Source organism: Mchenga conophoros, linkage group LG3 (assembly GCF_057382185.1).
Source record: "Mchenga conophoros isolate Kocher_MC1m ecotype Shallow Benthic linkage group LG3, M_conophoros_male_GT1.1, whole genome shotgun sequence".
Taxonomy (NCBI): domain Eukaryota; kingdom Metazoa; phylum Chordata; class Actinopteri; order Cichliformes; family Cichlidae; genus Mchenga; species Mchenga conophoros.
Genome location: NC_140528.1, coordinates 68,486,382 through 68,512,837, shown reverse-complemented (window position 1 = coordinate 68,512,837; position 26,456 = coordinate 68,486,382). Strand labels below are relative to the sequence as shown.

Here is a 26,456-nt window from a genome sequence, read left to right as displayed (position 1 = left end):
AATTGATGAGCGGTTTCCAACACAGAGGTGAGAGGAGTAAGGAGTTTGTGTAAGTGGGTGTCTCACGTTGCTTATAAACTCTTCCCTCATTTCACTGCCAATGAAGTTCCTTCAAAATTATTGGCTGGTGTAAAAAGTTGAATTTAATGGTATCTGGTCAAATGAAATTTATTTGATTGCTATACATTCAGCTATAACTAAGCACAGTTTCCATAAGTTTAAGCATGTGAATGAATAAACCTTTAATTTGGCATTTTTCAGTTGCATTTGTGTCATCATGTTTACAGAGGGTGAAAAATCTGTTCTTGTAAAAGTGTAAAGGGACAGACTCACGTTTGCCAAAAGACTTTTTATTTATTTTAAAGAGTACAAGAGAGCCATTAAATGAATACTAATATTTGGGTGCTGGGTGTTTAAATAAGATGTTTCTTTTTCTTATACACCAAATCCTGTCTTAGTATAAGAAAAAGGGTCAGTTTAAACACTAACTCTCAGTTCAACATATGCGCATAAAGGTTTACATACTACAAGGATTTATAGATTGTTTCCACTGTCTCCATAATTAAAAGTAAAATAACAGGTTTAATGCAGCCTGGACAGTGAACATAACAAGAGTTGCATAAATGTGGAGGCTGTGCTAACATCTGTACTGATGCAGAGGGCAGTGTTGGGCTGTATGTTTTTTAAATGTGAACCATTATAAATGAAGGATATAACTCACATCTATTAAACTATTAAACACAGGAAAAGGTTCCCCTTGTTTTGGTCACAGTAGTGGTTTTCAGGTCATCGAGGTGAGGTTATACAGGTCCCTGGGTGTGTTTCGGAGATTCCCAGGATGAGATGTAAAGTGATAAATGTGGTGATGTCTGGTGAGATTAGGTCAAACTCGTCACTTCAAAATAAGCTTCTCACAAAAATACAGTGAGCTAGCACTGTTATTTGGATCCCTGCATAACCATTCTTATTACTTGTTACATGAAATTAGCTCTGCAAACAATGAATGACAGTGAGCTAGGCTAATAACACACTACAGGTTAATTTACATTAAAGGTTAGTTTACAGCTCTCAAAATTCAACTGAGGTCAAAATGCTTTGAGATGACTGTTACATGCAGATAAAACAGAAGTGGATTGAAACATGTGGCTTTGAATGGGACACATGCCTTTGATCCAGAGCAAAACTGTTTACAGCATGGCTTGTGTGGTGATCACAGTCGAGGTGGCGGGCTGCTGGCTTTCTCTGATCTTCAGCTCGCGATGCATCTGGCACCAGACGCACGAGTAACACCAACATACCTTGCAGCAGTCATCGATGAACGAGCCCTACAGGATGGAGGAGAGGAAGCAGCAAGAGTTATCGGGATTGAATTTGTAGCTGTCGTGATTGTACCTGTTTAAATGTCCCTGTTCACGCTGCTTTGTACTGAACTGAACTGAAACTAACACGACTAGAAAGAGAAACAGGGAGGAGCGATTTTTTTCAAATCTTTATGCAACTCAAAACAACCTCTCTATTTCCTCAAAACTTTATCTGTCTGTAGCCAGTTTCCTTGCTGTTAACTGTCAGGATGTCAGTGAAGGACCACACACAAGCAGGATTTAGAGAGGTTTCCTTTCCTTCAGTGAGACAGAGGAAAATAACAGATGGAGTCTGATTTGCAGTAATTTCAATGAGCTCTGCATTGGTCTTTTTCTACCTGCTCAAAGATCCTCTATATTCACTTACTGTCAACTGTTAAATATTGGCAAACAGGGCTAATAAAAGCAGTGAGAGTAACATGAACAGTAAAAAATACTGAGTGGCAAAACATCTATGAGAGTTAGAGATTAGAATAGCTTTCCATTTCCTCTTCCTCTAATTTGGTCAGCAGGCACTTCTCTATGCTTCTCTCTCTCTCTCTGTGTTTATGAATAAAAATTAGTTTATGCCAGATGCCCTTCCTGATGCAACTCTAATGGGACTTTTGTCTCCTTCCAGGATTGAGCTAGTGCTTGTTAGCTGAATGTGTTACCCACAACCAGAGATGGGCAGTAACGCGTTACGCGTTACTTGTAAAGATTAAAACTGATAAAACAAGTTTAAAAAAGAGACTTTTCCATTTGATTACATTTTGTATGATGGATTATGCAGAAAAAGTAGAATTGGGCTGAAAGATCTATCGCTTTATCACCTATTCAGGTTGTAAATCGTGTTTTTAAAAAGTAACTAAGTAACTAAGTAATTAATTACTTTTGAAAATAAGTAATCAGTAAAGTAATGGGATTTTTTTTTTTCAAGTAACTTGACCAACACTGCCCACAACTATAGTTTGTTAATGTTAGCTTTTATCTCTACTCTACCCTATCATCAACATACTGTCATTTCGGACTCCAAATAGCCAACATGGTGAGGAACCTAAAGTTAAAGCTTTCCTCAAACCAATGAGTGACATCATAGTGATGTCACAGTGGCCACAGCCACAGGGTGAGTCATTAACCCTGGTTCCAGAAACAGAAAACATAAATCAACAGGAAGTCATGTGACTGTGAAGCCAGTCTATAGTTAATCATTTGCTTTTTATCCAGTGTGATGTTTGTTGAATAGTCGGTTGAGTAAGTTGAGAAATAACACGTATTAAAGATCTAATAATCACATCAAAAATGAGAGAGCTGGATGGAGGGCAGCCGACAGATGAGACACCAAAAGACGATGAAAGGTGAGGAAGAGGTGATATGGCACAATAAAAGAAAAAGTTATGAGAATTCAGCCATTAGGTACTGCACAATGTTTGACATTTTATATTAATTTCACTATAAAACATATGCCCTCAAATGTTTCAAAATCCTAGCAACACGCCTGCTGCCCTTCATCTCTAACCCAGCCTTACAGGGATGTTGTGGCGCTCTCTGATGGACTGACGGAGTAAGCAGGAAACCACCCCGCAAACATCCAGGAGTGGCATTGCACAGCACCATCCATGTTTACTGGCTGTCTGACACTGCATGCAGGGGAAACACCAGAAGCCGCAGCAACCTTGAAACAAAACAGAAAAAGAGAAAATGGGGAAAAAAAGAAGGGAATAGGGAATAATCTTGCCAGTATGTAATCCTCATTTCACTAGGTTTCAGGTAGTTTTCTGGGTTTTTAAACACTTCCCCTTCTGCTCATTGTCACTTCTGTCTTCTTGTTTCCTGAGCGTGTGCCTCTGTTCTTCTTCTTATGATCTGGTGATGTTTGGTTTGGTCATTTCATTGCAAGGGTCATTCGTTACCCTGGAATATTCAGCTGCCGTTGGTTCAAATAATAACTTGCCAGTGGATTTCTGGGAGGAAGCCAGAGTAACAACAGGAAACCAGGCAGGAGAACATTCAACAGTGCTAAGCACTCCAACAGAGTGCTGCATTTAAGTTCCTGTGCCAATTAGAGAATCTCAGATTTCTGGAGAAGAGCATAATATAATCAAAAGCTCCATAATGCAACTGATTGGACAATCTGAGGAGATGGTTGATGCAGAAATGACTGCTGAGTGTTCACTTACAGCTGTTCATATCAACACAGCATTCACAGAGGTCGGTGCTCCACTGCCCAGGGTTCTGATTGGTGGTGATTGTCACCACCTGGTTGGTCTGCTGGTGGCCAGCCATGCCTGGAGGAGACAGCGTGAAGTGTGACAGAAGTTATTGCTGCTACGCATGGAGAAATCCAAGGGTAGAATTTGAGAAAGGTAACAGGCTGGTTTGTTACATATATAACAGGATGTTTCCTGATTCATTTAAATCACTACAAATAGCTGGAGTGAGATGTGCAAAGAATTTGCGTGCAGTGCACTCTTCTGTCCTCTGGACCCCATGCCACCAACCATCCTCAAATCATGCCTGTGCACTTTGTGTACCATCATGGTGGACATCATCTGAAACCAGCGGAGCCCTGTACTATGAAGTACAGTTCGGCATATCCAGAGTATCTTTCTGTTATCTGCATTCCTTTACCCTGAAACAGGCGATTAGGATCAGGTGAGCTTTGTCGCACAAAGCTGGTTATCAACTTGCTATCCAACTGACGCAAGTGAGAAACTTTACACCATCCCAGGCTCCCAACAGAGGTCCATGGGATTTTTCAGGAAAGGTGACACCATTTTCTGGAGAATTCATTGGTCGGTAGGCAGTGATGTCATACCTGCTCATCTCTATATTACAATGACAAATTGAGCTTCAACACCTGACAGGTTAAAAGCAGTATGGGGCAGGAGGTAGGCTAACAGGCTACTATCAGTCCTACAGTATGTCCTCCACTCTTGTGGAGGCCTGTCTGTGAGGTAAATGGCAAGAATATGTGAACTAAAAATCACAGTGTGACCAGAAATGAGGGTTGAAATGAGAGGAGATTTCAGACCAGGGGCGGAGCGTGGGGGTGGCTTACGGGGCTTAAGCCCGGGTTGTTTTGTCAGAAGCCCGGGGTATTTTGGAGTGTAATTTTTTCATAGTTAGATGCCTGGCTGACAACTGTATAAAACAAAAAGTACACACAATATTCGAAGCACATAGTGCACACTGTGGGAATTTACGACTGTGCGTGAATCCCCCCCTGATATTGGTATGATCCAAGCTCAGGCACTAAGCGACTGAGCGAGGGGGCGGGGGGAGCTGCTGCCCGTGAGTGCGCTGTTGGAGAAACGGAGCCAGCCATACTAAGGAGAGCTTAAGTTTGAGCAGGTACCAAAGCAAATCATTCATACCGTACAAATAATGTAAATATGACGGTGCATCACGAAAGATTGATATGAAACTGATCACTTGACCAATATTACGTTACTTGCTCTTCAAGTGAATCAACAAATGGCGAAATGAAAAGCCGAACAAATGCTATTTTTTAGAGAGTCTTAGCTTACGTGTGTTTATTTCATATTTTCAGTTCTTACCCTCCCCGACTAATTCGGTTTCAGTTATGTACTGAAATATAAGAATGGACATTAGAGGGTTCTTTCAAAGAAAAAACTCAGGTAAATGTTATTTTATATATTATGCTTACTATGTTGTTCAGTATATTTCTATGCAAAACAAGAGGGATTTCAGTACACAGCAGGATATTCACATTTGTAACCAGATATTTACATACACTTTAGGGAGAAAACATAAAACATTTTTACTGTACAACATCAATTTAGAGTAAACTTTTGTTTTAGATAAATATTGAAATATATTTTGAATTAGTTAAATGTCAGAATAAAGAGAGACAGAGCTGTCTATTTTTTATCACTTTCATTAAATTTAGGAGTACATGTACACTAAGTTTGTTAATTAATAAGAAAACTCCAGACGATTCCATTCTGAGCTGAAGAAGCTTCTGATAGGTTAGTAGAGTCCATGTGAGTAAATTGGTGGCACACCTGTGGATGCATATAAGGCAAAACACAGAGCCTGTTTCTTTGACATGGGAAAATCCAGAGATGTCAACCAAAACACCAGGAAAAGAATCGTGGAGCTCCATAAGTGTGGCTCAATTTGAATACAATTTGGTGCCATTTGCAATTAAAAAACACAGACAGTTTCTCTCTTTACTCTTAAAGTTAACAAATATGTTTTTTATATTTATCAATCTAAAAAAATAAACATTTAGTCTGATTTGATGTTACAATTAAAAAAGTGTTTGTGTTTTGATCTGAAGAGTTTGTAAATATCTGGTTTCAACTGTATATTTGATGATTGTCAGCACAAAGAGGGAGAGAGAGGAGCAGAGATTGAGATGGAGAATGAGGACAGAACAGAGATGAACAAGAGCAGGTGAGACACACATGTTAGTCAAATGGTTGCTTACTAAAAGTATCACTGTATCATAGGTACTCATGTATCTCGTACCTAGTGTTTCTTTTTAGGTTTGCTATTTTTCAAATTCTATATTTATTAAGTTCTGCAGGCTTGTTTGCACAACAAGGCTAAATAATTATATAAACTTTTCTCAATCTAAATATTGTACTTTGGTAGAATTAAATAAATAAGTGTAGTGCAGGTCTATGATGACTTTTAGTGCTACTATCATCTAGTTCTGATTCTTGTTCTGTCTTGGTTAAGTCCTCAGTAATCCTGCTTTTGAACTGTTGTAGTCCTGTTTTAATTCTGGATCAGTTCTGGGTCTGGTTGAATTGGGGTTTAGTCCCTGTGTCTTGATACAGCCCCGACTTTGTTCTGTCTTGCTGCTCAATTAAAAAACTAGTTTAAGGTGTCCTGCATGTGTGATATATATATTTCCCTATATGAAGTCATTCTTTATTGAACAAAACTCAAAACAGAGCCTATTAATCTTTCAGTCATTTCTACACCCCCCCCCCCCCCCCCCTCAAAAAAAAAAAAAATCCCACATGCATACTACCCTTTAGGGCTAAGCCCCAGGTGTTTCAAATGTCTGGCTCCTCCTCTGTTTCAGACTGTCCAGATTTATGTGCATTTCACATTTATTTGCATATTAAATGTGAACAGTTCATTAGTGGCCAAGCTTATGACCACTAAGGACTGTTTCGTACATTGATGATTTATTCAAACAATCAAAACATGCATGAGAGATACGCATTAACAAATAAAGGCGGGGGCAGAATTCTGTTTGGTGTCCTTGATTAAGATAAGAAAGGCATTTCTGGTCGCTCCCTTATTTCCTACAAGAACAGAGTTTACATCAGATGACCCTTCCCTCAACCCAGACTTGGAACTAGCATTATGTGTACACTAGCTTCTGACCCAGCTTGGACAGGAATCCCCAAAAACCAAACATCAATAATTAGTGTCAAGCAAGACAAATTACTAGATTTGACAGAATAGATAGACTATATGGCAAACTATGGTTAAACCAGGCTGGGAAAAAAAACATTGAATGTCTTGTCCCCCCACAAGCTTTACATGTTAATCACTACACAGAAATACTAAGCTGTTCATCAATATGAAAAGTTAGTCTTACCGTTTCTCTGATTCTCTGAGCGTTGAAAAAAAATTAGATGAAGTTGAGAAATCCCAGCACTAAACTGGAAATGAGAGAGGGGGGTGTGGACACACTAGCTTCTAGGGGTGGGGCCAGAAGCAGGACGTGGAGATGGGGGGGTGAGGGTACTAGCTCCTGCCATGAAATATGATTATCCTCCTATTGTCCCCTGACTGAAGCCATTGGACTGTCCATTCATTTTCTTCCACTTATCTATTTTGCAGCCATGACTGGAGTGTATCTCAGCTGCTATAGTACCAGAGGCAGGGTACAGCCCATGGACAGGCTAACACAGAGAGCCCTGTGATAGACTGTGATACAGTACACAGAGAACCCCCTCCACAGTCATGAGGAAAGATGTAAACTGCACTCAGAAAGGCCCCAAAGGGCCAGAGTAATTGAAACCAGGACCTTCTTGCTTTGAGTTAATGGTACTAACCACACAGCACTGTGCATGAGTACTATTAGTCTCACGGTCCCTAACGCCATTAGATGAGCGCATAGACAGGAGCAGCATGGATCTGAGTACATTTCCTCAAGCACTTTACTTTGTTGTAATGTACTATTTAAGTTTGTCCATGTTATGTTGCTTTCTACTTTTACTGCGCTGTATTCTGGATGCAATTACTGTACTACTGCACCATGCTATTTCTTTTAAAGCTTTAGTTTGCTGACTAGTGGGGTTTACACATTATGGAGTCACCAGCTTAGCAAGTGCAACACACTATCCATACTATCCATATCCAGGTATGTGTGTATGTATGTTTATGCGTATGTGTATGTGTGGGGTCAAGATGTGACCCTGTGAAGACTCCCCAAAGCTGTTGCCAGGAGTCTAGTGGTCCATCTAAACAAAGGGGTAGATATACGTGTGTTTGCTATACCATATATCAGCAAGAGAAGATACGACCTCTCCTAGGAGGTGTGTGATCCATGCCAGAACACTCTGAAGAGGAGTGAACGCACTCCCCTCTTCATGCTACACAGAGTTGTTACAGACCTCCTAGGATGAGACATTCTTCCAATATGCAATCAACTATATACTTCTAAGAATATATAAATATATATTTCTAAGCATAAATGTCAATCCAACAAAACAAACCTGACATATTTTATCATATAAACCATCCCACAGAGCAACCAAGCAGCAAGCCGCTCCCACTTGAGCTCAACCAGACTAAAAGTTAAGCGCCATCTGATGATGCTACTGACGAGTTTTTGCTATCTCATATCATCCAACTCTCTGGTCATATTAAAGGTCAATTTTCTTCAATAAGATTTGATAAGAATAATTCATTACATAGATCGAGTCACTAGTTCTACCAATGTGAAAATGAAGGTGCTCTATTTTTCCCAAATTTCCATATGTTTTTGCAAAAGAAATAATAAAAACTAATAATCCTCCTCCTTGTAAATGAAAATTTTTACAGTCTTTGTTGCACACTCTATGTCATGACCTGGGTGTCACGGGCCACTGAACCCTGACAGTCTATCCCTTTTAATAAAATTAATAAAATTAAGCATTTATGTTTCTTAACATCTCCACCTGTTCATCTTAAGGATGGTTTATTATTTTTTTTTACCAGATTTTGTTAGCTTGTCATTTGATGACTCACCTAATAGCTTTAAGTGAGTATTTGAACTAAAGTGACATTAACACACCTGAGCTAAAGGTTTAATCGGTAACATCACATGACCTAATTGAACAAGTGAGAGCGAACATGTTAATGAATGTGAAAATGCTAATGTGCTGATAGATGGTTCAGTGGCTGTTCACGACCATTTAATGACCAAAATAGTGTCAGTCAAATATTTTGTTTGTTTTTTTAAAACAACAACAACAGTCACTGGGTTTTTCCTTCCTCTGTAAGAGACGGTCTGACCAAGTATCTAGTCACTGTGGTGTTTTTTGCCTGGGGACATTTACCCGGGGACAAATTTATCTTTTTCATCCATATTTCAAATACTTTTGCTACAATGTTTCTGTGTTACCACATGCAAACTAGTTATTTTACATTTACACTAGCTGAATGACTGTGTATCGTGAATTCTGTGTTTCCCTGTGTGAACAGGTGGGGTGTGTCTATGTGTGTGTGTATTAGTTAAATGTTGGGTTTTCTACCCTTCATCTCATTTTTCTTCAAAGTTCACCAAACCAGAAACCAGGTAAGAAAGACTTTCTATAAAAATGAACAGCTTGAAACATTCAACAATGTTTCTGAAGCTTACTGCACTGTTGTATCGTTTTTCTCAGTCATTTTCAAGTGAGCTGATGAACCAGTGTACTCAAGTGATGCTGAGTAAAACAAGGGGGATTTTTAAAGGTTTTCATATCTTCACAGAATTAGAAAGAAAATTCTGGAGTCTACTTATCATAATTACTCATGGGTCAGTAAAAGAGAGGATGAACATTAAGTAACAAATGTTGTTATAACCATCCTTCAATTTTATCGCAAGATATTTAAAAGAATGAGACTGATGACAGGTTGTACTGAAAGATATGCAAACAAGTTCAAATAGCTTCTGAAGTCACTCCAATCCAATATCTGATAAAGAAACCCTAAAATGAAGATGTAAAACTGACCTCTTCAGTCTATAAAGTTTCTCTTTGAAAATAATGATTTATCTTCTTCTCCTGTCCTCTCTTTGTTACACCTTTATTTTTCTGTGTGCCACATTAGTGGGTTTTATTTATACAGCAGCTGTTCATTTAGCTCACAGACACATTTTGTGACACACTACACAGAGACCTTTTGGGAGTCGGGTGATATTAAAGTAGAGTGAGTTTCCAGTTTAAGAAGGTTCATGCTGCGTCCTATTGTGTGGCTGTCTAGCCAGATGCTGAAGTACTGAAACTAGTACTGAAAACTTCAACTATACAGCTGCACCATGGACACGTCACAGGAATGACAAGAAAAGGTGTGAGCAGGCTGTGGAATATTTTCTTATTACTGAACATGTATCTCCACGATGTCACTGAAAGCAGGGCTGCAGCACATGGTTCGGTCTAGCAACGTGCATTAACCTGCCTGTTAGATATAAGAGTGCAGCTGAACAGCAGATACTGCACCTGCAGTTATAGTACAACAACACATTTTTCAGGTTATTGCAAAACTTTGTTTTTAATCATTTCATTTGCTTGTTTTTTTTAAGTTATTCAAAAAGGGTTTGAAGACACAGCCACACAACATCCATTAAAGCACACAGACTATTACCAGACAATTACATTAAAAGATATATATGAACAATAATGTTTGCCATGTACATGTGTGTACGTACATCTGTGTGTAAATTCCTTGCCACTTGTTGGCAAACTTTTTTGTCTGTATTGCACGCAGATCATTTCTACATCTGCTTCCAGGTTTTTGTAGTGATTTACGTGGACCAGTTCCAGCTGTAACACAAGCAGCATGTTGAGAGCAATAGTTTTAACCAGTCTGTACCTTTCTCATATTCTAGAAGTGATAATCTTTATGACGGCATTAACCCTTCACTCTGTGTCTGTTTCTGCCTTGTTTCTTCCAGGGATGAGTGCAATGAATTGGAGCACCGGCATCTGTGACTGTTGCTCTGATATGAGCTCCTGTAAGTTAATCATTCAAATCCTACAAACAGCAGTTTCTCTGACTGTTTTTGCAATAAGGTAGCAGAGTGCAATGTAATAACTAGTAATGAAACACAAATGTCTCTGTGTATTTTTCTAGGTTGCTACGGATATTGGTGTTTCCCCTGCATGCAGTGTCAGACAGCCAGTAAAAATGGATGGTGTTGCGCAATGCCACTCCTGGACATTTGCTGTGTGGTGTCCTGCTTACTCCGTCAGTCCATCAGAAAGCGCTACAACATTGTTGTAAGTCTGGGTTAGGGATGGAGGGGCGTATGTTAAACAGTGTGTAACAGATTGATGACCCCACTGGGACGTCTAGCCTTAGTTTGTGAACCATTTTAAAGTTTTCACTATTGTTTGTTTTGCTTTGTGGATCCAGAAATGCCTGTTTTTGGGGTGGAGAAACAGTTCGATGTTAAAACTTCACATTAGCAAAACTGCATCCCTTAATGCAGCCGTCCCCAACCCTCGGACCATGGACCGTGAGTCGTTTGGTACCGAGCCGCGAGAGTTGATGCTCAGGTGTGAAATTTATGGTTTTCATGGTTTTTATCATTTTTATCGTTAACTCTGTTTCCCTGAGTCTTTTCCCGTGTGTTATAAATAAATGTTCTTTTTTGGTACCGGTGCTGGTTTTATTTTGTTGTATTTATCTGTGACACCTTAAAGGCCGTAAAAATATTGTCGGACATAAACTGGTCCATTGCGCAACAAAGGTTGGAGACCGCTGCCTTAATTTATAGGGATTTCTGTAGGGTTTAATTAGTAAAATGTGCACATTTGCATATTCAAGTTACTGAATCAAGAGACGATGAAGGATGATGAATGTAGGGTAGTAGGGTATTATACTTTATATTTGTATTCTTTCATGTCCTCTTTAAGTACTCAACCATCCAAAGCAACAGACACAGGTGAAAACAAGAGTGCAGCCAGGGTGGGGTGGGTGGAGATGAGTGTTGACAGAAGGATTTCTGCAAGAGTGAAAATGAAGATTTACAAGATGATGGTTAGGCCTGCTGTGGTGGATGGGTTGCAAAACTACTGACAGAAAAACAGAAGGCCGAGCTGAAGATAAGTTAGGTTAAGTCACCTTATCATTCAGTGGCATCAGTAAACTGAGTGGGATGGCATTTTTTAGGGACTAGCTTGCATCCAAATTAGAAAAAGAGGAAATGGAAAGTTATCCAAATTTGAACTCTCTTATTTGTCTGCATACGGAAGAAATCTGCACCTGTGGCTGCTTGTTTTAAAAAACTCTCAGATATTTGGTTATCCAGGTGGGGACAATGCAAAGCAAACATGGCCTACCTTTTACTTGATGGTGTACACTGTTGCTGTTGAGGGGTGGCTGCTGCTTCTGCTGCTGATAACAAGTGTTATCAGATAAAAATAAAATGCAAAGATTGGTGACAGCAATGGAATCATAAGACAACAGATGAAAATAAACTAGGCTTTGTCTGTGAATCACTCTTTGCCTCTCTCCCTCCTTCCATCTCCTCATCTGAGCTATCGAGCTCCACTCGCTGTCCATCTGAGAACAAGGCACAATTTGCTATTGCTTTAAACTATTATTTAATTATCCAAACTGAATAACTTTTGCACCTAATCCGTAATAAAGTAATAATAGAAAAATGTTATTGAACCAAATCATTGCAGCTGTGTTTGTACCAGCAATGCAACAACTGGTACGTGTGTTATTGTTACCTACTCTTTTTAATCCAGCTGGTGAAGGATCCACTGCCTTTAGCAGCCTCACACATCTCCTTTTGACACTGTTTTCTCCTCATATCCTTACAGGGCATGTCTGGACAATGTTATAACATGAATAATAATTTTAAAAAATCTATACACATAAAACATGCACACGTAGACACACACACATACAGTGACATTTTATACCTTCTCCAGTCCAATATGGCCACAAGTTTTCTTCCAGAATCCTTCTCCTATTATTTATTCCTAGTGCTCTGATATTAAAGTAATAAAAATAAAATAATGTATTTATGATTATTCAGTGATTGTTTAACTGTCCACTCTGTGCAGGCAGAAAGCTTATTAAATGTTTAAACTGTAGAGATACAATAATTTTGCTGCTGTAAATTCAGCATTTTGTCATATTTGAAATATAAATCTAATATCATCTGTTTCTTAATGTATTTTTGAAAATACAGTGGGGGGGTTTCATAATATTGTAATTATAATAATCCATAATTATGTGGATATGTATATTAGTTAGTTTTTATTGAAATATAAGCCCTGTAGAAATGCTCATTTATTTCAATTCATCAGTTGCCACAGAAGAACAACTGACCACTACATAATAAGCTAATATGCTATAGACTATAGTGTGAGCTGTACACCTAGTTTCCTTTGCATCAATCTGCGTCTGCATCTCCCAATTAAGTTGTGTTTCTCCTACAACTCCACAACGCTCAGGAGGCAAAAGCAATCCACGTTTTCTTTGTGAGTTGATTCCCGGCTCATAACCAGCGCGTTCTACCTTCAAGGGCAATCATTGGTTAAATGGTAGTGATGTGACTGATGCAAGCCAGATCCTTTTATTTAGCAAAATTGTGATTAATAGTTAAATATTATTGTTGAGGGGCCCAGGCAGGACTGCACACCGCACATGCCTGCATGACAGCTTCATTAAATTAAATTACAGTAACTCCTTCTGCTTCATTGCTTCATCCTCTCCCTCACTCTCTTCTTCCTTTTTCTCCATCCTGCAGGGCTCGTTCGTTGATGATGCCAGCAATGTGATTTTCTGTCACCCATGCGCCTGGTGCCAGATGTATCGTGAGCTGAACATCAGGGAAAACCAGCAGCCTGCTAACTCATCAGTGGTCACCACTCAGGTGGTCCGTGGATAAGATACAACCACTTTTGATGTTCAGGACCTGTTGTGGTTTTGGGGTTTGTTTAGTTTTTTGCACGTAAGAAGGGATTAGTTCAGTTTGCCAAAGAGAATCAAGTAGCATAGCGTCCTATCTGCTTTCATTTTCAGAGCCCTGCACAGCTCATTACTACAGTGTAGTCATTAGCTCCGACCATCAAGTGTGGTTCCATGTTCCATGTTAGTTTTCTTTCATACAGTTTTAAACACTTGAGCTTTAAAATTAGATTTTTTTTAAAGGTTTCATTGACATATCAGGTGGTGGTTGTTATCTCAGGGAAGGTTTTAATCTGACTAATAAAATCTCTGTGCTTAATAAAACTTGATTGCTCTTGGTGTAATTTTTCTTGAGTTTAACCTGTGTTCATATAAAATCTCTTCAATTAAATGAAGGATCGGTTTCTGCTGAAACTTCAGCTTGGACTACATGAAACTGAAAAACTTAAGAATGAATGTGTTAACCAAGGCACGAATACTAAAATGAATAAAATAAACACACTATTAAGTAATTAATTAAATATCAGTTCATTTCATTGAAAACATCTGATACGTTATTAATTTATTTAGTTCCCATTTTAATTAATTTATTTGATTGATGTGGTTTATTCATTTTGACACTTGTAGGCCTCCATACTCAGAAAGCTGTTGTGAAATGCTCAACATAAATCTATTAAAAATGAAGAATTGCAGCTGGCTAGTTCTACAAAGCCTTTGATTTGATGGAGAAACACAAATAAAAACTGGTTTAATGAAACAGCTCGTACAAAGATTGTCAGCCTGTTGATATGACTATAAACACTTTAACCCATAAAATACTGCAGGAAATATTTATCTATCTATCACCTCATGGGGAGATATATTAACCATTCATTTTACCCCAAGCTACTGAATGTTAGAAACAAAATAATGGCGAAAGAAAGAAGGTGAGGCTGTGCTAACATCAACGTTACTGTAGAGGGCACTGTTGGGCTGCCCAAAGAAGGTCTTCAGTTATTTGTTTATCTTTTAATGCCACTAGTATATATGTTTTTATGTTGTTATACTTCTAAATGAAAAGGGTTGAGACAAACATATCTGATGCAGCATATTTAAACAGGCGATCCAGAAACAGATGCTGGATACAAACATCCACACATACATCAAGAAACTACAGTAACAGCAGACAATATGCTGAACAAGAACACACCAAGAACCATAAGAAAGAGAAGGAAGGCAATACGTGGGTGACTGTAAAAATTATTGCAGCACAGACAGAGTCTGTTTAATTATAAATGAGCTAAACGTTGCTAAGGCGACCATGATCTAAAACTACTGTGTGGTTTTGGCCACAGACAAACAGTTTTGATGCAGGTCATTTTGGCTTTTGTATTTGGGGTTTGAGAAAAGGGTGAAAGGTTTGAAGACATGTTTTCATACATTTGTGTAAACAAGGTGAAAGAATGCATTAGACAGGTGTCTATGAATGCTTTATTTTAGCATAGCTTAAACCCAGTTGGGGAACGATTGGAAGAAAGTGATGATATTATACGCTATGTCATGATATATCCTCAATTTTAATGCACTAACAAAGCATTTATGAAAAGTTCAAACATCTTCGTAATAAAAATGTTCTAAAAGTAAAGCAACTAATGTGGCTGTCACGTATCACCTACACCATGCTAGCACTCGCAATGACCTCTGCAATGCTATGAAAAAGCAGATACAAAGGGGCTACATTTCTTTGCTTTCATTTCAAGCTGTACAAACAACTAAATGTTTTTTAATTGCAATATTATGACAAATAAGTTTAATTAAGAAAAAGTGACATGCACTTGACACACGAGGTTGATATTCTATCCATGGATGACCTGCGTGGTGACCACCGTCAAGATGGCAGGTGCCTGCCTGGCCCTGATTTTCAGCTCACGATGCATCTGGCACCAAGCACACTCGTAACACCAAAATATTTGACAGCAGTCGGCACAGGATGAACCCTGCAAATGAGGAGAGAAGAAGGAGAGAGGATCACGCAGCAGGAGTTAATGTAGTCTCTCTGAAGCTGTCGTGGTTGCAACAGTTTAAAATGTTGTTGTATACAACATTAAAAACAGGGCTGCGATATTATCTCACTTTGGGCTTGTTAAGTTTAACTTTAATTCTTATTTCCAATAAAAATAGGTTTCACTTTCAATTTTACTGGTCATCCAGCCTTACAGGGATGTTGTAGCGCTCCCTGATGGACTTGCGGAATAAGTAGGACACCACACAGCAACCGTCCAGGAGAGGCAAGACGCAGCACCATCCATGTCTACTGACTGTCTCACACTGCATGCAGGGGAAACACCAAAGACCATAACAACCTTGAGGGAAGAAAAACTCACAGAGATGTAAGATATCCTTGAGTTTGTAACAGTTTTCATTAACGTCTCCTTTCATGACCTGCATCTTGTGTTTTCAAAATAGCACAGAGTTGATGCAGAAATCACTGCTGTTTGTAAAATTTGCTGGCTTCACTTACAGGTGTGCATATCAGAGCAGCAATTACAGAGGTTGGTGCTCCATCGTCCGGAGTTTTTATTAGTGGTGGCGACCGTCACTACCTGGATGGGTTGCTGGTAGACAGCAGCCATGGCTGGAAGATAGAAATGCCAAAGCTAGAATCTGAAAAAGTCAATAGACTGGTGTAAAACATTACTGTCTACAGCGCTGTTTCTGTAACGTGCACAGCACAGTGTTTCCTGGTGCAAGCAACCCTCTACAAGGATCTTTGCACGCTTTAGGTGGCCATTGACTATCTAAAGTCTAGAACCTATGGATATCACCAAATACTGTTCAGAGTCCAGACCTCAACATAAGATCCACTATTTTGGAGTAATTTCTCCATCACACCTGTTTCCACTGATTTTCAGTGCAATTCTTGTGTAACTTGAAAGATCTCAGTCTTTTCTGTCTGTTTTGTTTCCTTAAGAACAGCTTCTTAACAGCCTCACTTCCACTCAGACCATTTCTGATGAGGCTTCAGTGAACCGTAGATGGATCAACTGAAGGGCCAGAGGTATCTCTGCATACTTGGGTTTGGATCTGACATGTTTTATTAGGCTGTGTAGACATAACACTGGTTCATCCTTTGGGTTAGGTGTATTTTTTATGCTTAAATGATTCATAGGTCAGTGTGAAGTGGCTTACAAACAAAAAGCATTCCTTTGAAAATGGTCAGGTACAAGAGATAGACTAAAGATGAGTGGAAAAGCAGACAAAGAGGACTTTACTCATATTTCCTCCATAATAAAACATCCTTTGTCTATGTAGTAACTCCAAAACACTATGTGATGCAGAACTTGGCCTTTTTAGTCTTAATGGGCTCACTGTGCCTGCTCAGCTTTCCTCTCAGAGTCCAAAGACACAGATTTGAGGTTCACTGTTGATTTTAAATTGACGGTATACAGCCAATAGCACACCTGCAGGTGTGCTTGCAAAGCAGACAAAGCTCCGTGTGATCGTGTTTGAAAGGTGAAGGTGGCCTTCGGTCCAGTTCCTTTGTTATACAGCACATTGTTCACAGTTTGAGAGTTTAGCTAACTTTGAGTTAATATTAGCATCGGCCCAAACATCAGCAAGAACAGGAGTAGCTTTGTATTTGTATCGAGCCTTAAATTTGACATGTTATTATTTTCTGACTTCCTAATTTAAATTACTTAATTAACCACAAAAAACACAAACTTTCACTAGCTCGTGGAATAACTAAGATGCTGGCATGTAAAGGTAATTTCAGTGTTATTGCTCTTTGGTCAAGAAGCTGTTTGAATTTTAAAGCTTTTTTGTTTGCATGTCTTTCATTACATACTTCTGCTTTTAAATATCCTAATACAAAATTTAGGGATTTGCATAAAATTGAAGTCATTAAAATACATTAGTTATATCCTAAATGCTTATAACCTTCCTGTGGTCGCAGTAAAGATTGTTTCTTTTAATGTCTACTTTGTTCCTGTTTCGCTGAGGGAATAAAATGCTGTTGTTGCACATGTAAGCTCACAGCATCTTTATGTTTTGAGTTTCATTAACAGAAGTTCTACATGTCACCAGCTGAGAAAAATGACACCAAACAGCATCACAAATTCAGAAAGAATGCTGACTGCTTCAAGATGTTTTTCTTACCTGTTCTCTGGTTCTTTGAGCTTTGATAAAAATCAGAGGAAGTGCTACTTAAAACTAAAACTTGTGAGGGGAGGGGTGTTGTGAGGGAACAAGGCTCTGCACTCTTTCAGTCCTGCAAAGGGTCACACACTTTTTAATTTAACGACAGAGAAGATACAAAGTCACAGAATAAACAAGGAGAAATGTCACGGTTCTGGGTCATTTTGACCCAGCATTTTGAGTTTCTTATGTTTTGGTTTATTTTTGAATGATGGATTGTTTTCTGTTTCTCTGGTGCTTTATTGATTATTATGATAAATCTATGTTTCAGTTATTCTGGTATATGTATTATGATTGATGTTCTGGTTGTATTTTGTTATTATTGCAGGTTTAGTTCAGTGTCTAGTCTGTCTCTCCCTTTCTAGTCTGTGTCTTAGTAAAGTGTGTCTTGTTTCCTGTTTTACTTTGAAGGTTCATGTTCATGTGTGATGTCAGCGTGTTCAGTTTTACTTCTCCCCCTGTCTCGTTAGCCCTATTACTTCCAGCTGTGTTCCCCACCTGTTTGTAATCTCCCCGTGTTCTTCTGTGTGTATTTAAGTTGTGTCTTCTTATGTTGTAGTCGCTGGTCCGTCTGTGTATCCACCATGCTTCATCCGTGTGTTCTTCCTGCTGTCCGTCATCTGCCTCTGCTCACCCGCCCTCATATTCGTGTTCTTGTTCATGTTTAATTGTTCTCAGTTTAGATTATCTTCAGTCCCGTTTGCTGTTTTCTACTTGTATTTTATTTTTACAATAAACCTCCTTCGCACCTCCATGAGTGCCTGCAATTGGATCTTCCGTGATTTTTCTCCACACAGCTCATCCCACTCGCCGTAACAGGAAAGAAGTCAACTTCCTGAAGAGCAAGGCTTAAAATGGACCTCATCAAGTTTCATGCACATTACATGCACATTATTATTATTATTACATGCACATTATTATTATTATTACATGCACATTATTACATTACTCTTTCTCTTATGAAAATCTGACTGGTGCTCTGAGCGGTGTGCTAAGACGAGGTTTACATTCCTGTGAAAACCTAAGTGCACCCTTGCTGCTTCAACAGGAACCATGAGGGTGAGCAGCAGCCAGGTGTTATTAATCAGATGCACTCGATTAACTGACCTGTCGAAAAAAGCAAAAGTACAAAAACAGCTGCAGATTTTAAATCCTGCAGTGTTTGCTGTCTTCATCCTTCCAGAAGTCATCATGAAGCTGTAACAAATGAGTGGTCTTCATTTTAGTCTAGACCATTTTTTTTCATTATGCTTAATTTAGTCAGAGATCACTATCTCACCCAAGACCCACTTAATATTTTTAGCTGCCCACCCAAACACAGCAGGCAACAAGCGAACCTGGCGTATGAGAAAATTGTCAGAGGTGACTGTTGTCTACTCGCCCTCGCTTGCTGTGCACTCTGAACTGGCTTACATCAGTTTCATCAAGTGTGAACAGTTCTGAGTTGTGTTTAGGAAATAATAATAATAATAATGGATTGGATTTATACAGCGCTTTTCAAGGCACCCAAAGCGCTTTACAATGCCACTATTTATTCACACGCACTGGTGGAGGCAAGCTACGGTTGTAGCCACAGCTGCCCTGGGACAGACTGACAGAAGCGAGGCTGCCATCGGTCCTTCTGGCCAACACCAGCAGGAGGTAGGGTAAAGTGTCTTGCCCAAGGACACAATGACCAGGACAGAGAGCCCAGGGATTGAACCGGCAACCTTCCGGTTACAGATACGCTTCCCAACCTCCTGAGCCACAGTCGCCCCGAAATGGCATCAATTCTTTTTTTAAGGTCAACAAGTACCATTGTTGCTTAGCCAACTTTGGTACGCATTTTCCCCAAGTCTTAGCATGTTTGTTTTCCCCAAGACTTAGTATGTTTTTCTTTCCTCAAGTCTCAGCATGTTTTTGTGAGGACTACCACGAAAAGTTTAATGTTATTAAAAAAAAAAAAAAAAAAAAAAAAAAAAAGGGCAGGGTTGTCTGGTTCTGTGGCGTATGAGCCAACATAACTCTGTGATGATTAAATGACAACAAATAACCGCAAAGTTGTTTTTATAAATACTTTTAATTACATTATACATGTTTGGACAGCTATTTTCAAGGGGTAACTATCTGCAGTACAGACTTTGATGGAGTGGAAATATTCTCACACTTTCAGTCCAAGCTTCTTCTCTTTTTTTTTACATGCTTGTATTTATTAGCCTCTTTAGTTGACACAGAGACATATGCAGTTTTCACCTTCACTTTTTCCATCCAAACTTCAGCTGAAAACGTGCTGTAATTGGTTTGCCTCAATGCTATGTTGTTCACTTGCACACAGATTTTCCATACGCATGCCTAGTTATTTGTGAATATCTGACCTATAACAAACAGCTGTTGGCTGGCTGCTTAGTTCTGCCTCAGATGAGAGCAACCTCTTTGCCACAGTCGACATACAAATAAATAAACCGTTTATTTATCAGGCTTTTAAACAACATCGAGCTCGTTATACAGTCGTTAGGATGACTTGTGTCATGCATCAGTTTGAAATGTCATCTTGTGACCTTATTATCCCCCGTTGTTGTGATTAAACCTGTATTTGTGACTCTCTTTTTTTTTTTTTTTTTTTTTTTTTTTTTTGGAAGTGACATCAGAAACAGCAGCATGTGACATCACGTGATGGCGGAGCTTCAGTTCATCCTTTGTCATCCTTTTTTTTTTTTTTTTTTTTAATAGGACAGGGGGAAAGAATGAAAGAAAGAGGGGGAGAGGAAGAAAGAAAACCAAAGGGGAGAAGAGACGGTGAGAAGGGGGGGAAGAGAGGAAAAAAAAAAAAAAAAAAACTCCTGGGTCACCTGTATGGAGAGAAAGAAAAACAAAAAAAAACAGGGGAGACAGCAAACAACAAAGAGCAACATAATAATAAAAAAAAAAAAAAGCACCATCACAATAAACTAGCTAGTCATAGATATCAATAGTTACTAAATAATAAACGATATTGTGCAGCACGCAAGATAGACAGCGCACAGTGTGCTTTGAGGCAGCAGCCAAGAAAGCTTTAGTCCGCGTCTGTGAATACCCATGTGTACACCTGTGTGCATACCTGTGTGGATCAGCATGCTTGCATTCCAAAGGTTTCTCCATGTAATGATCTGCTAGAGAGTGTGGGGAGCCACAGCCCTGTCCTCTATGGTATCAAGCAGGTATGGAGGAGATCAAAACTCCAGACATCCAGAGGCCCCCAGAACACAAGAGACCAAGGAAGACCCACAGAGGGGCAGCCGCGCCACTGTCCCAGTAAGAGCTAAGGAGAGTCCCAGATGAGAGCTCATTCAGCAGCCGCGGAGCAGAAGCCAGGGGGAGTTGCAGTGACGCGCCCGTGAGCTCCGCCGGCAGCCAGCTGTGCCTGAGTGACCGAGCCCCAGGCCGAGAGGCCGGGGGCACCCCACCTCCAAAGTGGCCCGAGCGAGCCCCAATAAGCGGCCGCCAAGGAGTGAGCCGGTGTGTACCCGGACACCCACCCCCAGATACAAAGAACCACCAACGCACCGATACCTGAGGGAGTCCGCCACCGGCAGGGGAAGTGGTGGTGGGTGGAGATAGGCCTCCAAACCTTGGAGGGCCCGAGATGTCCCCAGAGAGGTGGCGTCTGATACCCAACCTGACATATAGACACAGACATACAGGCACACACAGACACAAACATCCATTCCCACCCTCATGCTCTCATATGTACTTCACACTCAACCGACGTGGAGACAGACATAAAGGGACGCTGTACACACGATCACACTCCCCAAGCGTACTCTACTAACCGGGTCTAGGTACCCTTGCCCCTTTAGGGGGGAACTGCACCCAGACTCTCAAATAAAAAAAAAAAAAAAAAAAAAAAAAAAGGTCAACAAGTACCATTGTTGCTTAGCCAACTTTGGTACGCATTTTCCCCAAGTCTTAGCATGTTTGTTTTCCCCAAGACTTAGTATGTTTTTCTTTCCTCAAGTCTTAGCATGTTTTTGTGAGGACTACCACGAAAAGTTTAATGTTATTAAAATATTTTCTCATACATCTCCGGATAGAAGCAGTGGTGAAAAGTGACTTATTATCGGGGCGACCATGGTTCAGGAGGTTGGGAGGCTTATCTGTAACCGGAAGTGTCGAGAAAAACCTGTTATTTTACTGTCACTTTGTTATCATTTACATGCACTGTCATTATTTTATCATTATTTCATTAGTCTGCATCACTGATCATCAGTTTATCATCAGTATTATCATTGATCACTAAGTAGATCTGCTATTCCAGAATAAAACACATTCTAGATATAATACTATACTCTGTCATGCAAATAGCACCAGAGGAGCTGGAGGTCCAGGCGCTCCACAGCGAGTCAGATAAGGACAGTGGACTTTTGTTGGCCTGAACCCACAATTGCACAACATATCACACACTTGTTTGTCTCTAAAGTAGCAGCTGATGTCTATATAAGGAGAACTTTTTGAGTGTAGGGAACTGTGATCATTTCCAGTAAGATCTAACTGTGATGTCATCAGGGTTATATAAGGATGGGGAGCGGTCTGCTCGAAGAAGTCCGGCTCTTCCCACACTGTACTGTGTGTTATAATAAAAATAATCTGTGTTGACCCACTACTACCAGTCGTATGTCTCTTCCTCAAAATCCGAACCGCGACAGAAGGTTGCCAGTTTGATCCCTAGCTCTCTCTGTCCTGGTCGTTGTGTCCTTGGGCAAGACACTTTACCCTACCGCCTACTGGTGTTGGCCAGAAGCGCGATATTGGCAGCCTCGCTTCTCTCACTCTGCCCCAGGGCAGCTGTGGCTACAACTGTGGTTTGCCTGCACCACTGTGTGAATGTGAGAGTGAATGAATAGCAGAACTGTAAAGCACTTTGGGTGCCTAGAAAAGCGCTATATAAATGCAATCCATTATTATCTGTAGTATCGTGTAACAGGAAGTTTAGAATATTTCCGAGTACCTTTGCATCACGCTCTAAACTAGAGAATGGTGTTATTCACACCTTTATTATATCACATCTGGATTACTAGATTTTTGACTTTCTTTTTTGATTTCCTTAAAACATCTGTGGGTTGTTCTGATCGACGCTGCAAGGCTGCTGACTAATTCTCCTGGGAATTCAACTGTCATTGTTCCAGCTGCTACTTGCTCTTACTTTTTCAGTTCACATCACACTCTGTCAAACACAGAGGTATCTGTATGAATCCACACCTTCTTTGGCTTGAAAACCTTTTTTTTCTTCAAAACCTGTGTGACCCAAAGACAACAGAGAGTTACTATGAAAAAACACTGGAAATGACAAGATGTAAGATGTGTTAGTGAGTTTAATATGAAGCGAATGGAAAGCATATGTAAACTCCCTCAACACATCATCTTTTAGGCTGATATTATAAACATATTTGTGAAAGATGGCTTTATTTAAACACCCAACAAACATTATCATTCACTCAGTATCTCTTTTGGCAGTAACAAGACTAACATAAAGTTTTAATGGCAATATGTTCAGCATTTTAATTCAATAAGTCTTTGGATAAGATGAGTTTGTGCATTTTCTGTGTCATGTTTCCACGTGTCAGAACTTTAAGAGCTCTTCTGCTGAGTGCATCACTTTATTGAAACGGGATGGGAGGAGAGCATTGATTAGTTAATTCATTCTGATAGGTTCTCTCTGTCATGTTGGCCAAGTAGAGTTTCTGCATAAAAAGAGTTGCAATCTCTTAATGCCTAACTGTTTTGTTTGGTGTGATGAAGGGCAGGATTTACTGAAAGGAGACTTTCCACTCGTTAAAACATGCCCACCTCATTTCTCCAGTTCTGCAGAAATTACTTTGTGAGCCTCTCACTACCCACACCTACGGAAGCGTAGAGCTGCCACCCAGGCAAAAGAAAAATACAAGTGTATCACGGTATAACGTGAAAGGTTTATTGTTCTAACAAGATACTTTTCCTGTTTGTACAATATACTTTTCACGTTTGAACAACATAATATCACGTTATTACAATATACATAATTATCACGTTCGTACAATATATTGTACAAACATGATAGTATATTGTACAAACAGGAAAAGTATCTTGTTAGAACAATAAACCTTTCACGTTATAACGTGATACACTTGTATTTTTCTTTTGCCTGGGTGGCAGCTCTACGCTTCCGTACACACCAGACAGTAAAACTGCCTGCACAGTCTCATCAACCACTACACATTTATAACCTTCTGAGATCCAGAAAAAACAAGGCTTTTATGTTTAGATGGGTTTTTTTAGATAATTTAAGGACTGTGGATGAAAGAAACGTGTAACATCATTTTGTTAATAGTTATTTATTTTTTGAATTTGGCCAAAATGAAAACTTCAAAAAATACAAACTTCTTATAGATTATGTTTTTGATCGAAAACGAAGGGGAAAGGTCAGAGGAGGACATCCCAGGTTTCGAGAAGCTGTAAGCTGGGATAAAATGACAGGAGGTGAAGTTCCTTATAAGTGTTCATGATAAGTGTTGTGTGAGCTACCTGTCTGGTCATCTACGCGGGCCTGGTCTCTGCATGCTGATGCAGCCTTGTTACACTTTTTTTTTAACTCATTGAACTGTCTGTAACTAGGATCTAGTATACGTGGTTGCCTGTTATACTCAAATGTTTGGGCTGCTTTAACAGATTCAACTCAATTCAGTTTTATTTATATAGCGCCAAATCATATCCACAGTTGCCTCGAGACACTTAGCAGGGAGGAAGGATTCAGGGTCACCTGATTCAGCCCTAACTATGAGCTTTATCAAAAGGAAAAGTTTTAAGCATAATCTTAAAAGTAGAGAGTGTCTGTCTCCTGAATCCAAACTGGGAGCTGGCTCCACAGAAGAGAGACCTGACAGCTGAAGGCTCTAGCTGGTTTAATTGATTGTTTCAGTATCAGTGCTCACAGTGCTCCTCCCCTTTTGTGAGTGTGGACGCTTCATCTCTTTGCTCTTAAATGCTTTGCTTCTTTTATTGATTTTTATTGATTTTTATGCTGATTTTTTCCCTTTTTTCCGTATGAGCTTACCTGCGATAGCTTCTGGACACTTATAGATCATTAGGACTAAAGTGTTCTTAACAGAAACAGCAACATTTTTATAGTTACCTTATCCTCAGCGCTCTGTGTGTCTGTGGCCTAGACACAGCTGAAGCCTGATTACAGCGTCTGGGCACCGAACAGCCTCAATAGCCTGGAAAGGTGCTAACCGCTAGGCTAACTAGCAACAAGATGCCTTCCCTCTCCACAGATGACTACCACAGCCTCCTGCAGAAGATTGTAGTACTGGAGACAAAAATTCATCGCTTAGAAGTAAACGTGGAGGTAAATGGACTGTGTGGAAATGAAACAACCTTGCCTTTGATTCAAAACAATGGCGATGAGCAAGCTAGTACACTGCTAAGGAGCACAGATAACATGACCAAGAAAGTAGACTCTGTGCATTATTATAAATCCTCAAGTGATAATCCCCCCTTGGACTGTCTTGGTGCAAAACCAAGACATAAATCATGTCTCCTGGAAGGGGGAGGACGTATCACGGGCAGAGCACAGCGAGCTGAAATCTCTGAAACCGACTGGCCTTCACTTCCTACGAGACAGAGAAGCTCTTCTACCCCTGTATACGAGAGGAAACAGGACTGGACAACCGTGAATAGGAAGGTTAACAACAAACCTCCAAAACAACTGAATGTGAAACTGCAGAACAGATTCGCTCCACTATCAAAGGACCCTGGATCTATATCGGACAACCATCCATCTAAAAGGAGCGAAGTAAGGTCTGAAAATCTGTTGAAAAGTAAAAGACCACTGGGAAAGCTAAAGGCTCTGCCTGAAACTCTGATTGTGGGTGACTCTGCCGTAAAGGATGTACAAAGGATGTGTGGTAAGAACACTAAAGTCCTCTGCTTTCCTAAGGATATGGTCAACAACCTGACCTTCAAATGGCAGATGAATATCCAACTGTGACAAACATTGTTCTGCATACAGGGTCAAACGATGTGTCCAAACAACAGTCTGAGGTTCTGAAACGGGACTTTACTGGATTACTAAATACTGTAAACTCTCTGAATGCAGCTGTATTCATCAGTGGACCTGTACCGCCCGTCAGAGGAGGAGACGAGAGATTCAGCAGGTTGTTTGCACTGAATAAATGCCTTATATCAGCATGTGCTGACCACTCAGTGCATTTTATCAACAACTTTAATATTTTTTGGGAACGCAGGCATCTGTTTAAAGCAAATGGATTTAATTTTAACAAGTCAGGGGTGAAACTGTTCACCTCCAACTTGTTTTATTCCATACGTCATCCATCTGTGCTTGGTGCCAAGGCTGAGATAAACGAGGAGTTATCTCATAAAGAGGAACAAACAGTACTCCAAGAACAGACAAAGCCCAGCAGAAACCTTGAGGAGGAGCTCCATCTGCCCCCACCTGGGAAGAGCCTCAGAAAGGAGAGACATCTGAGGCAAGAAGAGGCAAGAAGAGGGGTCCCTATTTGCCTCCAACTCTCTCAACAACACCAACGACCAGGACCAGGACCAGGGACCACGATCTTCCCCAGTCCCCCAAACCCCTGACAGGCCATCACCCCCATCACCCTCCTCCCCCTCCCTTTCTCCCTCCTCCCCACACCTGAAATTCACTGAGGAGATGATGGAGCGGGTCAATGCTGGGCTCAGATCTACCCCCCGGCCCAATCCCTTTTTGTCCCCCATAAACCCCCCACCAGAGCGGCCAAAGGTTCGCCATCGAGCCCCACCCTCAACAGAGCAATCGAAGTCACATTGCGCAGCCTCGCCCCCCTTAGTTCCTCCTTA

The 26,456-nt window shown here is 40.1% G+C and overlaps 3 protein-coding genes across 3 annotated transcripts; 1 reads left to right on the top strand and 2 right to left on the bottom strand.

Moving 5' to 3' along the window:
* Window positions 1-102: 102 nt before the first annotated feature.
* LOC146580261 (cornifelin homolog B-like) lies at window positions 103-7,020 on the bottom strand. The gene is made up of 4 exons (XM_085266910.1): window positions 6,928-7,020; window positions 3,521-3,628; window positions 2,870-3,015; window positions 103-1,325 (listed from the first exon to the last, which is right to left on the bottom strand). The coding sequence occupies exons 2-4, from the start codon at window positions 3,624-3,626 to the stop codon at window positions 1,188-1,190; spliced, it is 390 nt and encodes a 129-aa protein (XP_085123036.1). The 5' UTR covers window positions 3,627-3,628; window positions 6,928-7,020; the 3' UTR covers window positions 103-1,187.
* Window positions 7,021-9,105: 2,085 nt separating this feature from the next.
* On the top strand, window positions 9,106-13,704 carry LOC146580260 (placenta-specific gene 8 protein-like). Its single transcript, XM_085266911.1, has 4 exons — window positions 9,106-9,114; window positions 10,474-10,533; window positions 10,653-10,798; window positions 13,288-13,704. The coding sequence occupies exons 2-4, from the start codon at window positions 10,476-10,478 to the stop codon at window positions 13,426-13,428; spliced, it is 345 nt and encodes a 114-aa protein (XP_085123037.1). The 5' UTR covers window positions 9,106-9,114; window positions 10,474-10,475; the 3' UTR covers window positions 13,429-13,704.
* Window positions 13,705-15,087: 1,383 nt separating this feature from the next.
* Window positions 15,088-18,356, bottom strand: LOC146580259 (cornifelin homolog B-like). The gene is made up of 4 exons (XM_085266907.1): window positions 18,123-18,356; window positions 15,949-16,062; window positions 15,645-15,790; window positions 15,088-15,424 (listed from the first exon to the last, which is right to left on the bottom strand). Exons 1-4 carry the CDS (start codon window positions 18,208-18,210, stop codon window positions 15,284-15,286), a joined length of 489 nt encoding a protein of 162 aa, XP_085123033.1. The 5' UTR covers window positions 18,211-18,356; the 3' UTR covers window positions 15,088-15,283.
* Between the last annotated feature and the right edge of the window lie 8,100 nt (window positions 18,357-26,456).

Bases quoted from the DNA above. Each gene is read 5' to 3' on its own strand.
- LOC146580261 (XM_085266910.1), bottom strand. From the start codon at position 3,626: ATGGCTGGCCACCAGCAGACCAACCAGGTGGTGACAATCACCACCAAT. The intron at 3,016-3,520 runs GTAAGTGAACAC...TTTTGTTTCAAG, and splicing joins CTGTGTTGATATGAACAGCT to GTTGCTGCGGCTTCTGGTGT. The intron at 1,326-2,869 runs GTAAGGCTGGGT...TCCATCCTGTAG, and splicing joins GAGAGCGCCACAACATCCCT to GGCTCGTTCATCGATGACTG.
- LOC146580259 (XM_085266907.1), bottom strand. From the start codon at position 18,210: ATGGTGGATACACAGACGGACCAGCGACTACAACATAAGAAGACACAA. The intron at 16,063-18,122 runs GTGGGGAACACA...TCTATCTTCCAG, and splicing joins CACGGGGAGATTACAAACAG to CCATGGCTGCTGTCTACCAG. The intron at 15,791-15,948 runs GTAAGTGAAGCC...TCTTCCCTCAAG, and splicing joins CTGCTCTGATATGCACACCT to GTTGTTATGGTCTTTGGTGT.
- LOC146580260 (XM_085266911.1), top strand. From the start codon at position 10,476: ATGAGTGCAATGAATTGGAGCACCGGCATCTGTGACTGTTGCTCTGAT. The intron at 10,534-10,652 runs GTAAGTTAATCA...GTATTTTTCTAG, and splicing joins TTGCTCTGATATGAGCTCCT to GTTGCTACGGATATTGGTGT. The intron at 10,799-13,287 runs GTAAGTCTGGGT...TCCATCCTGCAG, and splicing joins GAAAGCGCTACAACATTGTT to GGCTCGTTCGTTGATGATGC.